This window comes from Aquila chrysaetos, chromosome 13, assembly GCF_900496995.4.
Source record: "Aquila chrysaetos chrysaetos chromosome 13, bAquChr1.4, whole genome shotgun sequence".
Classification (NCBI taxonomy): domain Eukaryota; kingdom Metazoa; phylum Chordata; class Aves; order Accipitriformes; family Accipitridae; genus Aquila; species Aquila chrysaetos.
Genome location: NC_044016.1, coordinates 7138356 through 7150644, shown reverse-complemented (window position 1 = coordinate 7150644; position 12289 = coordinate 7138356). Strand labels below are relative to the sequence as shown.

Below are 12289 nucleotides of genomic sequence, written 5' to 3'. Positions count from 1 at the left end.
ATTCTTTCTTAAAACTTACATTACTAAGTCTACAGTAGTTAAAAAATTAATTCCCCCAGCACCTGAAAATGAGTATTTAAAAATATTGTCAGCTATTTTTATATGCAGAAGCAGCAATTCTCAGTACCAGAGCTGTAATTACTCCCAAAGCGAATCTGGCAAACTTTGCCTTTTATCTTAGCTGCAGAAGGGACTACTGCGGGTTTTTTGGGGGTGCCCTTCCACAGCGGTGGTTCAGAGACTTCTGCTCAGAGCAGAAGAAGAAGGTGTCTGCAAGGCTCGTGAGCCACTCCGTCTCCTCAGCAAGGAGTGCTGAATGTGAAAACTGAAAAAAAAAAAAAAAAAAAGAAAACAGTACAAACCTTGGAAGGAAATGTGTCTTAAATTTGGTCTGGAACATCCTGGCTAAAATAACCAGTAGCAGTACTAATAAAACGCTGGTAGCAGTAAACGCCACTATTTTCCATGTAGTTAGGAGGGTCTCCTGTGTATTTGGCCAGGTTTGTTCTGTAACAAAAAGGCAATACAAGAGTTGTGCTTGATTATTACTGTTGTTATTTTGTATTAATACTTCAACAATACTCAGAAGTGCAAGTTAGTTAGGAAAACACATCTTTTATACGTATCTTGTAAAAACACACATGAACCCAATGCCATATACCAAAAGCAACCTTAACATTAAGCTGCCACAGGGTCTGGACCTTGCTTTTTTCCCTTGACTTTTTTTTATACATGCAATCACGACCTTAGCTTATATACATATAAAAATATTCAGAAGATGTTAAAAAATACATCTGAAGAGCTAACAATTGAAATGGTTTAAGATCATTCAGGATCTTGGAAATGTACTATATTTAATAGCCTCTTAAAATCAATGTTCATTACTTAACCATGAAACAGATGAAGTGAACCAGGCATTAGAGACCAGCAAATTTGCTCTACAAAAGACGGATTATAAGAGGATAGGAGTAATGCCATTGCTGCTCCCTTACCTGTCTTGACACAGTACACTTGGTAGGAGGGAAACCACTCTCCGTACTGGCAGGTGATGTACTTGTAGTCGTTGGTGAGGGTGTAACCAGGATCACAGTAAAACTCCACCACCGTCCCGTGGTTGTAACGCTCGCAAGGCCGCGGGTGGCAGATGTAGTCTCCATGACTCACCATTGGAGGTAGTGGACAAACTTGGCCAAATAAACAAAGAGAAAAGGAGAAAGACATTAATGCCAGCAACCCACCACTGGGTAGCTTCAGCGTGTCAAAATGCACAGGGCACACTTCAGGCTCCCTTTCAGGCTCCCCGCCGTTTGGGGTTTGTCTCAGCGGTACCAGACCGCTGCTGCTGGGAGGCCAGGCGCCCGTCCGCACCAGCGGATGGATGCACACACACCTCCCGCATGGCAACACGTGCCGGGGGGTCACTTTCGGCTCTCACTGACACCAGCGAGCTCTGCTGTCACCTCCTTGTTTAAAGGCCTGAGAGATGGGATTTGGGAAGCTTCCCATCCTCTGGGGGAAGGGGAGAGCGAGAGGAAGACAAAAGGGGAGACATATGCCTATAAGATGGCTATATGGGGATGGAGGGGGACAGTGAAAATAAGGAGAATCCCTCTCCTTACGAAGCGTCTCAAATTCAGCTGTAACATCCTATTTTTTGTTTCATTAACATAACTAAATGGCTATATGCACTAATTAAATTCCTAAATACTCACTTTTAAAAATAAGTCTGCCATCAACCGTGCTGCAAGAGATGCACAGCACACAATGTTGCTTAAGCACTTACAGTCTGTACCACTGTAATACTATTAAGTTGAGCTTAACCTCTACTGGTGTTATTTGTGTTTTGTTATCTCTGAACAGCCCTACTGATCTCAGTGGGACCGCTGGTGGAGTGAGGTCTTCAATATAACAGAGGCTGACCCTGCATTAATTAAGTACAGTTGTTTACATAAGGTTAGGTAAATAAGAGAAAATTGCAATGTAAACATGGGCAACTTTTATTGTAGGCCCTGAAATAGGAAATGTCCTCTCACATGGCTGGGCAGATGACCTCAATGGAGAACCAAGGGAGCACTCTCTAGGAAACAGCAGCGGGGAAAGCAGCTCGCAAGCAGTATTTTCATAAGAGAGGAAACTTTTCCACTGAGTAAGTGTTAGTTGATTACTATTTTCTTAAGTGCTTCTAACACAGAGGAAAAAAACCCTACAAAGTGTAATAATGTCTCAAATGGCTATGCACTGACCCAAAAAGGGCTTAAATTACTGGATGGCTTGTTTTATTTCCCATCAGAGCCAGTAACTAACTGGCTCAGTGCCCCATCTACAGGCTGTTCCCTTCACTTCATGCCTCCCTCATGCAGGCAAGACCTACTGCATTGATTTAAATAATGAAAATGCCATCTCTCGTAAGAAGAATCTTCCCAGAAATTACAATTCAGCTGCTTCTCTCTGTGAATCTTGTTACATGAATAATGCATTTCATAAAAAAATACACAAGATATTAAATGAATCTTTAAGAGAGGCTGATTACAATGTGCAGTAATGTCTATTCCCCATCCCCTGGAGACATGGTTTTGTTTGCATTTTCACTGGCAAGGCTTAATAATAACTTGAAATCAGAGCAAGTAATTCACATAAAAATTCACATCCTCAATACTCTGCATACTTTCCAAAGTCTCTGGGCCCACAAGACAGAGGAATGCTTTACTGGGAAGTTAACTCAAGATGGAAAACAATTTTCTTAAGACTAGGGCAAAGGTGTTAGACAAATAGTAGGAAAGCACCTTTTGTCCATATCATGGATCATTATTCTATTAAAAAGAAAATGATCAGTGTGAAAGCAACAATTCTGGCCTGCCATAAGGAAATCTGGTATATTTTTATTGTCTACACTTAGAGCATGAGAACAAAGGAAGACAGCAATTTAAGCTTCTTTGCAACTGAGTTCTGCCAAGCTACGGCAGGCTGCAAGAGATGTGTAGATGCCCAGTACCTTTCTTGCAACAAGCAAGTAGAGCACACCTTATCACAAAGAGCAACACTCAGAGAAATAAATTTTCCTCTCCAGCAATGTACCTGCTGCATCATCCCTAACCTCCTAATGGTGTCCCAGCAATGTGGATCAGCTCAGGAATGACACATTTCCAGGCAGATTAAAAACAATACACTGTGGGGACAACCCAGCTACGGAGCTGGCAGTCTGTTTACAAATGGAGATGTATTTTATAAAACCTGAAAAGAAGAGCATCAGTCTTTGTGTAGGATATGTCCCCAGTGCTAAAAAAGAGTGCCACCCCTTCCACTGACACCCTCCATGTTTCAAGGGAAACGCTCATGCATTGGTGCTGCCTGGAAACTTCTGCAAACATTTCTTTAATGCACTGCCGAGCATTAGTCATGAATTAGAGTCAAGTTTTAAGCAGCTGTAGCTGCCAACAGCTCTTGCATTAAACACTCTTACAACCAGCAGATGCAATTGAATGGGTTTGAAAATGAGGGTGTTTAGCTCAATTGAAACAGTGCTTCATTCTTACGTCAACTGGACTGTCAGAGTCAGGGGTTCTCACTCACTTGGGGTATCCCTCCCCACCTCCTGTGAACTTTACGTTCATCCAGTTTGAGGATGCCTCAACATCTGCATGGGCAAACTGGCCTCCATGTACAATCAGTAATGCTCAGGTTCAGAGCCTCTTTTTCCAAATCAAGTCAAATGAGATACAGCACAAACAACCAAAAATGAACTCGCTTTGGGCTCTAAGCAGTTAGTCATACACCCAGTCCCTTTCTCAACTCGCTCCATTCCCATGGTCATCCTGGCCCAAGATCCTTTAAAGTCAGTGGAAGGACAGCCATGAAGTGGCCTTAGTTTTGATCACAGAAAAGCAAGATTATGAAAGTCTGGAGGGCCGCTGAACACTCTTGGCTCTCAAAGACAGAAGATTTTTAGTGAAGAGCTAGTCATCTTACAGGGTCAGATCCCTTATTTATGCTGGGTACCAGTATATGATACTGGTTACACAGATTAAAGTAATGTGTCAGATCAAATATGGAGGAAAACTCAGGTGGCAAATCTAAGCCCACTGAAGTTTTCTAGGAAAGGTAAAATTCTAGCATTCCCAGTGATTGACCCTAATTGTATTTGGAAATTACAGGCCACGGACTTCAGGCAAATGCATCAAACTCACAGAATGAAAATAGCCACAAACTGATTAAAATAAAAGTGTGTTTGACAAGTACATTTTCACTGTCAAAGCTGACAGCAGTATGAACAATAGATAAGCATAGAAACAAGTGAATTCTACTTCAGGAAACTCTCACAGCTTAAAAAACGACCTAGGTGTTGTTCTTAAATATGACACCAAATCTTTACTACCAATAGCTTTCAGCATCTTCACTTCATAAGCCTTTTGAGACTTTAATGTGCTAATTACAACATCCAGCATGGATAACCCAGTAATATCTTCTGATGACCAACATTGAAAGACCACATGTGTGTGCCCTTAACTTTGGAGCTTGTCAGAGGGATGGACATAATTCAGGCAGTGTCTGCTGGTGGTTCTGCAGTACGTGATCCTGGGTCTCCAGCTTTGTCTTTGTAGAGCAATTGGCCACAGACTGTACGGGGACTTACAGAACTTTACTGCTCAGCATTCTCAGCTGAAAAGCTGAATCGTTCATCAAAAAGAAAGAACAAATGTGTTTATATAGCAAATAAGTCCCTTCCAGGATGCTCAAGACACTTATTACTCAAGGAAGTTGAAGGGAGGAATTCTCAATCTGATTTTGATGGACTTCCCCGCCTGCTCTTAGGAGCTGTTGGAGCTGAGGGCTCTCCTCTGAGATCAGCTGTGGGCTTTCTGCTCTGACTGATTTTAATGAAAGATTAGCACTCTCAGGAATAGCTTAAAACCTGGGGAGTCGAGCCTTGTGTTACAAACCCTGTCAAACACTGGCTTGGAGCAGAGGCAAAGGCAGGTCTGCCCCACGATGTGCCTCCTCCATCGCAGCCTCCGCAGTGCAACAGCCGCATCCCTTGGACCAGGGTCACAGCGAGGGTGACACAGGCTGCGGGCGCTTACTGCCCAGACACTGGAGGAATAAATGGGGTTCAGCCAGTAATTTTTCCTACCCATTATGGTCAAGAAGCTTTTTAAACTTTGCCCGGAGGATGCTGCAGTAATTCTGCACTGTTGACACTGGAACTGTAGAGGGAGAGATTTTTTTGGCATTAGCATATTCTCAATTAACATTGATGGCACAGAATAAAGATGTCACGTCACTTTTTAAAAGCCACTGGTAGAGAGGTAACAGTGGAGTTACAGATATTTACAGTGCTCAAAATCTTCTTTTTAGTCAATCAGTTCAATGGCTAGTCGGTTTAGTCTTTGGTCAAAGTAGGCGGGAGGTAAATTATTCAGGTTTTGCCCAGCTTTTGTACATGAGCCAAAAAATAAAAGCAAAAATGTCTCGAAATACAGGGCACTTACTGACTTATAAAAAGGGGGTAGGAATAAACAAGAAGCTTATTTTCTACCATTGATTTTTTGCATAGTATGTTTTTTTTCTCTAGCTACTAGTCTTCCTTTCATGTAGGACCTTAGTTGCTTGGTTAGCTGGGTTAGCAGAAAAACCCAGTGTAAGGCCAGCCATTTTCTGTTTGACACAGGGATGGACAGGGTTAGTGACATTTGCACCTAATAAAAAATAACACTTTTTCCAAACACACCATGAATGCCTGCTTGTTATGCAAAGAGTGAGAAAAGATTAAGATGAAACTTCATGATGAGAAAGACACAGAAAAAACTGCCATTTCCAATGTGCGGGGAAAACACCGGTGTATCTCACTAGATAGTATTCAGAGAGGTGGGCGCACTGTCTGGTTTGTGCACAAACTGGAAGAGAACAAGAGCTTCTCCTAACCTTCACTTGTTGTTCTTGTACGTATCAGGACATTAATTAACACCAGAAATCTGGACACCTGTCGTCTGGCTACTGCATTCCAACCAATGTTTAATTTGAGCCATGATTTACTCCATGAGACCGCAGCAGGATACATCCCAGCAGGTCTGAGTCTTCCCATCTAGGGTGACCTGGTCCCCACCTGAGGCTTTACTGGCTGGCTTCTGGGGCCTTAGTAAGGATCCTTTTCCATATATTGCCTTCATACAAACACATGCTTGGGTACACAGGATCTGAAAATTCTTTTTTTTATGGGAACGTAGAAGATGAAGATTACATTTGTTCCTTTTCCTGCTTCTTTATGAATACTGTGCTAATAAAACTTGGTTCCTTCCTTACTTCAGTGTCATCACCCTTCAGACCTTCAGAATAAAATAAATACTCAACCAAGAAGCCTTTCTCTCATATACCTCAACAACCCCTGTCCAGTTCACCTGACAGACCTGGCCATTTCCACAGGTATTACCAGCACATGAATCACACTTGCACTGCACAGTACAGAGCCCTGATTTCAAGCTCCTCGTCCTCTCACATACACATAACAACACATTATAAGATAATCACTATGGAGGGGAATGTAATGCCTATATCCTATATTCAGTTGATGGAACACAGGTATTAGCATCTTTCATAAAGGAAAATGTTTCTCAATAGTTATGAGTTTGTAAAAAACAACAAACAAAAAGAAAATAAATCAATGGTGTTCAAAACAAAGTAGCTGTTAGTTGTGAATTTTTAAACTCTGAAGACACTATACTGTTTAGAGAATTTACTGATTTATTTGTTAGCCAAAAAGTTCTCAAGACAAAAACTGGTAGACAAAAATTGGTATTTCTAGTGCAATATCAGATAGGGAAAAGCATAGGGGAAGGGGGAGTGGATGACCAACAGGAAGAAGAAGAGGCAAAGGAAATTACTTCTGCACTTTAAATATTAAAAAAAGGATTCTTCTATTTTTTCTATTTTTTAACTTAGATTTCCATTTATAGTAATGCAAAAACCCAAAAGTATTTTAATTCTAAAATTGCAAAACAAAAATTCCCATTAAATTGTCCAGTATTACAAGTAGGATGGAAGAAAAACTGTTCGACTCAACTACTCATACCCAGTTGAGAGCTTGAAGAAGAAATTAAGAGGTTTCTAAAAGGAAGGAAGTAGCAAACCCAGTTGCTTTAAAATAAGCCATGTCAAAACATCTCAGTCTAGAACAGCTGCTTAACAGGAATTTATTTCTAATGACATTCTTCGGAAATGTAATCAGAACAGGAAGCATTACTAGAGTAACTTTTCATTTATCGTGAACATCAGCTTAACAATACTCTAATGACACATTCCTATAACAAATGCTGCTGGCATTGTGAAGGGAGACTCACTGCATATTACAGCTGTGCTGGAATAAGTGAGAAAAACTTTGAGGCCATTGAATTTGTGTTTTGAAAGTGAAGACATGCTTCAAGGAACTTTTCTGATTACTCATTCCCACAGCAAAACAACAGCACCAATCGTAATACCAGAAGAGAAAGTTTAGTGGAAACAACTAAGTGAGCACCAATATATAATGTAATTCCTATTAAGCCTGACAATAGACATGACTTAAAGTAACAAAGATAGAAGATGCTTATTTTGAACTCTGGAGTTGCCAGCAAATTTATTTCTTGAAAGCCTACAGCAAGAATTATTAAAAATATTGTATTCTTAGCCAGTAATTTCCAAACTCTTTTCAATCTTAACCTTTCTCAACTACTTAACCTTCACAATGCCACTTACATGTTTTCTCCTGAAAAGACACCTAACAGTTAAGCAACTTTTTCTCAGCCATTCAGCAAGTCAGTGTTCAAGCAGCTAGGAACACAGCCCAGGTCTCATGGCTCCAAGCTGCTTGCTCTGGCCCTAGACAATCACCCCTGGGTAATTCTGTACCAGCTACAATAGCGAGGTAAGCCTTTCCACGTGCATAAAGTGAGAAGCACTTTTCACCCTCTACAAAGTATGAAATGAATTGAATAATTAAGTTTTTAATGAAAAGCTGCTTCTCTGGTCTAGCTCTGACAAACACCATCTTGCTGAAAATTGCTATCCCTGACACCAGCTGTATGAGCCTAAATGAAACAGCATAAAACTAGTTTCAAGCCTATTTTAATAGTTGTTTAAAATTAGCTGATTCCTAAATGGAAACAGAAGGTGATTTACAATCACTTATCATACGCAGAGCTTCCTTATTACTGGAGTTACAAATTACGGAGCCCATTTTGCTGTTCCAGTCAGCTGAGCTCCTACAGGAGCATCACACCAAATTCACACTCGTCCTCAACAATCCTGCCGTTCCCAGCACAGCAACGTGTGAAACATTCATCTTAATGCCAAAGTCTTTAGTTTGAAATGCATTTCACAATGGATGCAGGATGAAACACACCCCAGGTGATCTTTCTCCTATAAATTATAAGTTTAAAAGTGCAATTTTCATTTAAACTACAAAAAAATGATGATGAGTTTGCAGCAATAGAGAGCTAGGAGTTCTTTTAGCAAGAGGCCCGTAATTAGCAAAAGGCCTGTAATTATCTTTAAGGAATATTCATACTCATTATTCACATGGGAGTGCCTGGAGCACTGTGGTCTCATTTACAGCAGATTGTTCTAGCTTTCTTCATCACTGGCATCTAGTTTTGTTTCTTCCTTTTCTCATGAGTAGTTGACTTTATGATCAGTAATGGTCTTTTTTTAGGACTTTGAGAAGCAGATGCTGGTGACTGCATAGACACCTAACATGAAGGAATCGGAAAGCTTCAGAATAAGTCAAGGTTTGGGTATTTGACAGGCATCACAGGATAACCCCAGACCTGGAAAAGGTCAAAGTGCTTAGAAGTAGAAGGGAGGTGGAGGAGGGAGAGTGAGCTGTTGGGAAGCTGGCTAAGAAAATCAGACAGATAAAAGCACCTGACAGGGATGTCTGAAGAAGCCAGTGCTCACTGTGAGCTGGACATGTCAGTGGTTTTATGTTATTTTAATCTCCCTTTCTTTAACAGCTTTTTCCTCTTTGTTTATAAACAAGAATCCCTTGAGCTGCGTGGTGTCACCTACACCAGTCATCAGGGATTGACGGAAAGAAGGAATGCTGGAATAGACAAGCTGTATTCTGGGGTTTAGCTGAAGGCTGAGGAAATCAAGCTGTACCACCTGGGAGAAGGAAAGGTCCCATTCCCAATGGAGTGCTACTAGGAAAAAAACAAGGGGGAGGAAAACCAGCAGGTGATCTTAGCACTGTAATACCACAAACCAGCTTACAAGACTAGGAGGGCATGGAAGAGTATTGGTTTCTGTTATTTATGTTTAGTTATCAAGTGCCTATCTACACTGACTGGTGACACTGCCACCCCTTAAATATTGGTTTCTATGTCTGGAAGTGAACAAACCTACGCAGCGAATAGACTTCCTAATGCATAGAGTCTGTAGCTACAGTTCCCTCCATTTGTAGAAGATGTTCTGTGATTGCACTGCGTAGCCAAATTTAATGAACGTGTCCATAAAGCACAGATATATTTGATTTCAAAGTAGACAATGTAGTGTGCTTTTCCTTTCTGAGGAGCCCTGCCAGATACAGTTAAAGATTAATATTATAAAACAGTCCTCAGGGAGAAATTTTGTGTGCTTTCCCCCACCTAATCCTCAGCATATTTAAAGCACCGTGGATAAAACACTACATGCATCTGGCAGCTAATGTGGAACTTGAGGGCAGAAATTATGGCTCCATAAAAAAGCTGGGATGTCTGGCTGATTCTGGAAACGCTAAAGAGTTTCTGAAAGGTACACAGGTGATAGAGCAGGTGTAAAACAATGATTTATTGTGACGGTCCTGTGCATCAAGCAGAAACAGAAGACATAAAAGAAACAGATTACAAGTTGTTGTTCTGTTGCTTTCTTGAAAAACTATGAAGAGTGGAGAAGGCATCTATTTTGATCACAGCCAAGATCAAAGAAGATTTCTGCAATGCAAAAAAGGAGCAGTCACTTAGAAATACAGTGGTTTTTATCTTCTTCAAACAATGTCTTCAACTTGGAGACTGTTGTCTAAACCCCCCCAACCCTCATAAAGAGAGCTGTAAAAAGCCCACTTTTGTGTATCATTCTGTCTCGAAACGTGGTCTGGTTTTCTTTCTGTTTCACTTTGCAATACACCTGCTGGAGTTAAGAGATTGGATGATTATTAAGCAGTATGTCCATAGAAAAACATGATTTGTCTGCCTACTATTTCATGTCACTGTGCTCTTTCTGAATTCAATTCTTTTCCACACCTCTTCAGCTGTGGGTAAAGGTGTAGAGATGAATTTCAGCATTCTCCAACAGCACAAAAATCCAGATATTCCAAGTCACTATAAGCAGCTCCTTGAAGCGTTCAACTTCCACACTCATACAGGGTGGCTGGATGTGTATTATTTCTGCACTCCTGGGTGATCTTTAACTGTCTACAGTGCAGAAACACGTAGAATTATTGAATGACTTTTCTTAAAGAAAACTATCCTTCTAAACTTCTTCATCATACTTGCGTTCTACGATTAAATCACCCCCAGGATGAAACACTGTCAGCCTATTTCATCCTTTGGCCATCAGGCTAAAGGTGTCACCGATGTAAAGCTGTTGCCCAAGTAAAGGTGCTTACCAGTATTGTTGGCTGCTGCTATTTGAGCATTTACTGCTGGTTGTTGTTCCTGAGTTGCAAGAAGTATTGCTGTAGGCAGTGAATATATTCTGAAATGCCACTCTAGTCAGAGCTATTAAAAACAAGACTATCAATGCGTCTTATGTTAGCATTAACTCAGTTAACTTGGATGTCAACTCTGGCAGTTGAGCAATATTTAATCTATTCTCCCTCCTTCCTGCAAGCTGAGTAGGTCTAAACATAGAGCAGAATCCTGGTATCTACCTCTTAATTTCTTAATACCACAGTGTTTCACAACTTGCTTGTATTGCTGCCCTCTGTTCCCTCTACAGGATTTTTATCTGCTAGAGATCTGCTGCATCAACATTATCTTCCCTGAGGATACGTATCAGTCTGTCATGTTGGAATTTATCTAAAGCCTTCTCAATGTCAACAAAGAAACACAGAGAGAAATCCATTCGTACCAATGTATGATATCTCAGGCTTAGGATTGCTTACTTTATTCTGAGGCCTGAACGTAAACTGATTACAGGCTGACTGGTATCTTTTTTCTCAGTGTATTGCTGTATGTTCCATCAAGAATTTAAAATATTTTGAGAGCATAGTTTATCAAATGTATAGCTTGGTGTCAATCACTGTTGATGACATTAGCAATTGTTATGTAAGAATGAAGATTTTTGAAGCTTTCCTTCAAAGTATCCTGCATGTAATTGGTTAGAAAGTTTAAGCTACTTTGTTTTGAAATATTAATTGGCTATGGCATTTCACCTGTAATATCACCCCCCTCCAGTGCTCTTTCATGCTCTTTACTTTCTAGGGTCTATGTCAGAATTATCAGACCCTCTCTCTGAGTGTCTGTCCTCAGGTTTATGAGAAGAATAATTTTAAAGCTCTGTCCTGTATTTTTGCCTGTCTTTCCAGAATATTTTTTTATTTGTAGCATACTTTGCTGGGTTTAATTTTCATATGACTAAGCCCCTTTTGTTCTTCAGAAATTTCCTGGTGCTCCAGGTAGGGGTTTTTTGGGTTCCCTTGCACTTCTTCGGGCTTTGTTGTGCAATTTTCTGAATTCCTTCCTTCTCCTGTCTTTATTCCACAGTTTCTATAATTTTCAGGATCCTTTCTGTAACTGGTGGTTGCTTAGCATTGTATCTTTTCACCTCCTCTCACAATGAGGTAGTTTTATATACCAGAGTTCTGAAATGCCTTCCGTTTTCTTCTATGTTTTTCCTCTCTTCTACACATCAAATCTCCCCTTTGAAGTCTATTCCTCATGTTTTTTTCATTTTAATTTTGAATCTACCTACAAAAATTTGAAATATTTCCTATTTTACATTCTTTCAAGCTTAACCTCAGCTAGAGAATCTGTTGGTCCTAGCATGTAGAATGAAGTTTTGATATTGCAATATATCTGATTTCCTGCAGGACCAGCTTTTCTGTTCAGCTGGGATGATGCTGAAACAAGACATTCCAGATAATAGGATCATGTTTGTTGTTTGCAAATCAACCTATTTTCCCTTTTACTCTTAAATACAAAGCCAGGAATTCCCAATTACACTATCCAGACAACTGCTTTATATTCTAGCATTAACATTATTATCAAATCCTTCCAGCCTTTCCTCTCTTTGTCTGCTTTCCCCCGTCCAGTTCTTTATAACAACTATTCCTTACGTCTTC

General features: G+C 40.3%; 1 protein-coding gene across 5 annotated transcripts in view; it reads right to left on the bottom strand.

Moving 5' to 3' along the window:
* SUSD4 (sushi domain containing 4) overlaps window positions 1–12289 on the bottom strand; it is a 74108-nt gene that overhangs the window by 3975 nt on the left and 57844 nt on the right. For all 5 annotated transcript variants that reach the window (XM_030035031.1, XM_030035032.1, XM_030035033.1 and 2 more), the window contains 2 exons: window positions 993–1184; window positions 363–507 (listed from right to left, as the gene is read on the bottom strand). In XM_030035031.1, the coding sequence (XP_029890891.1) occupies window positions 363–507; window positions 993–1184 (337 nt within the window). The remainder of the gene's footprint in view (window positions 1–362; window positions 508–992; window positions 1185–12289) is intronic.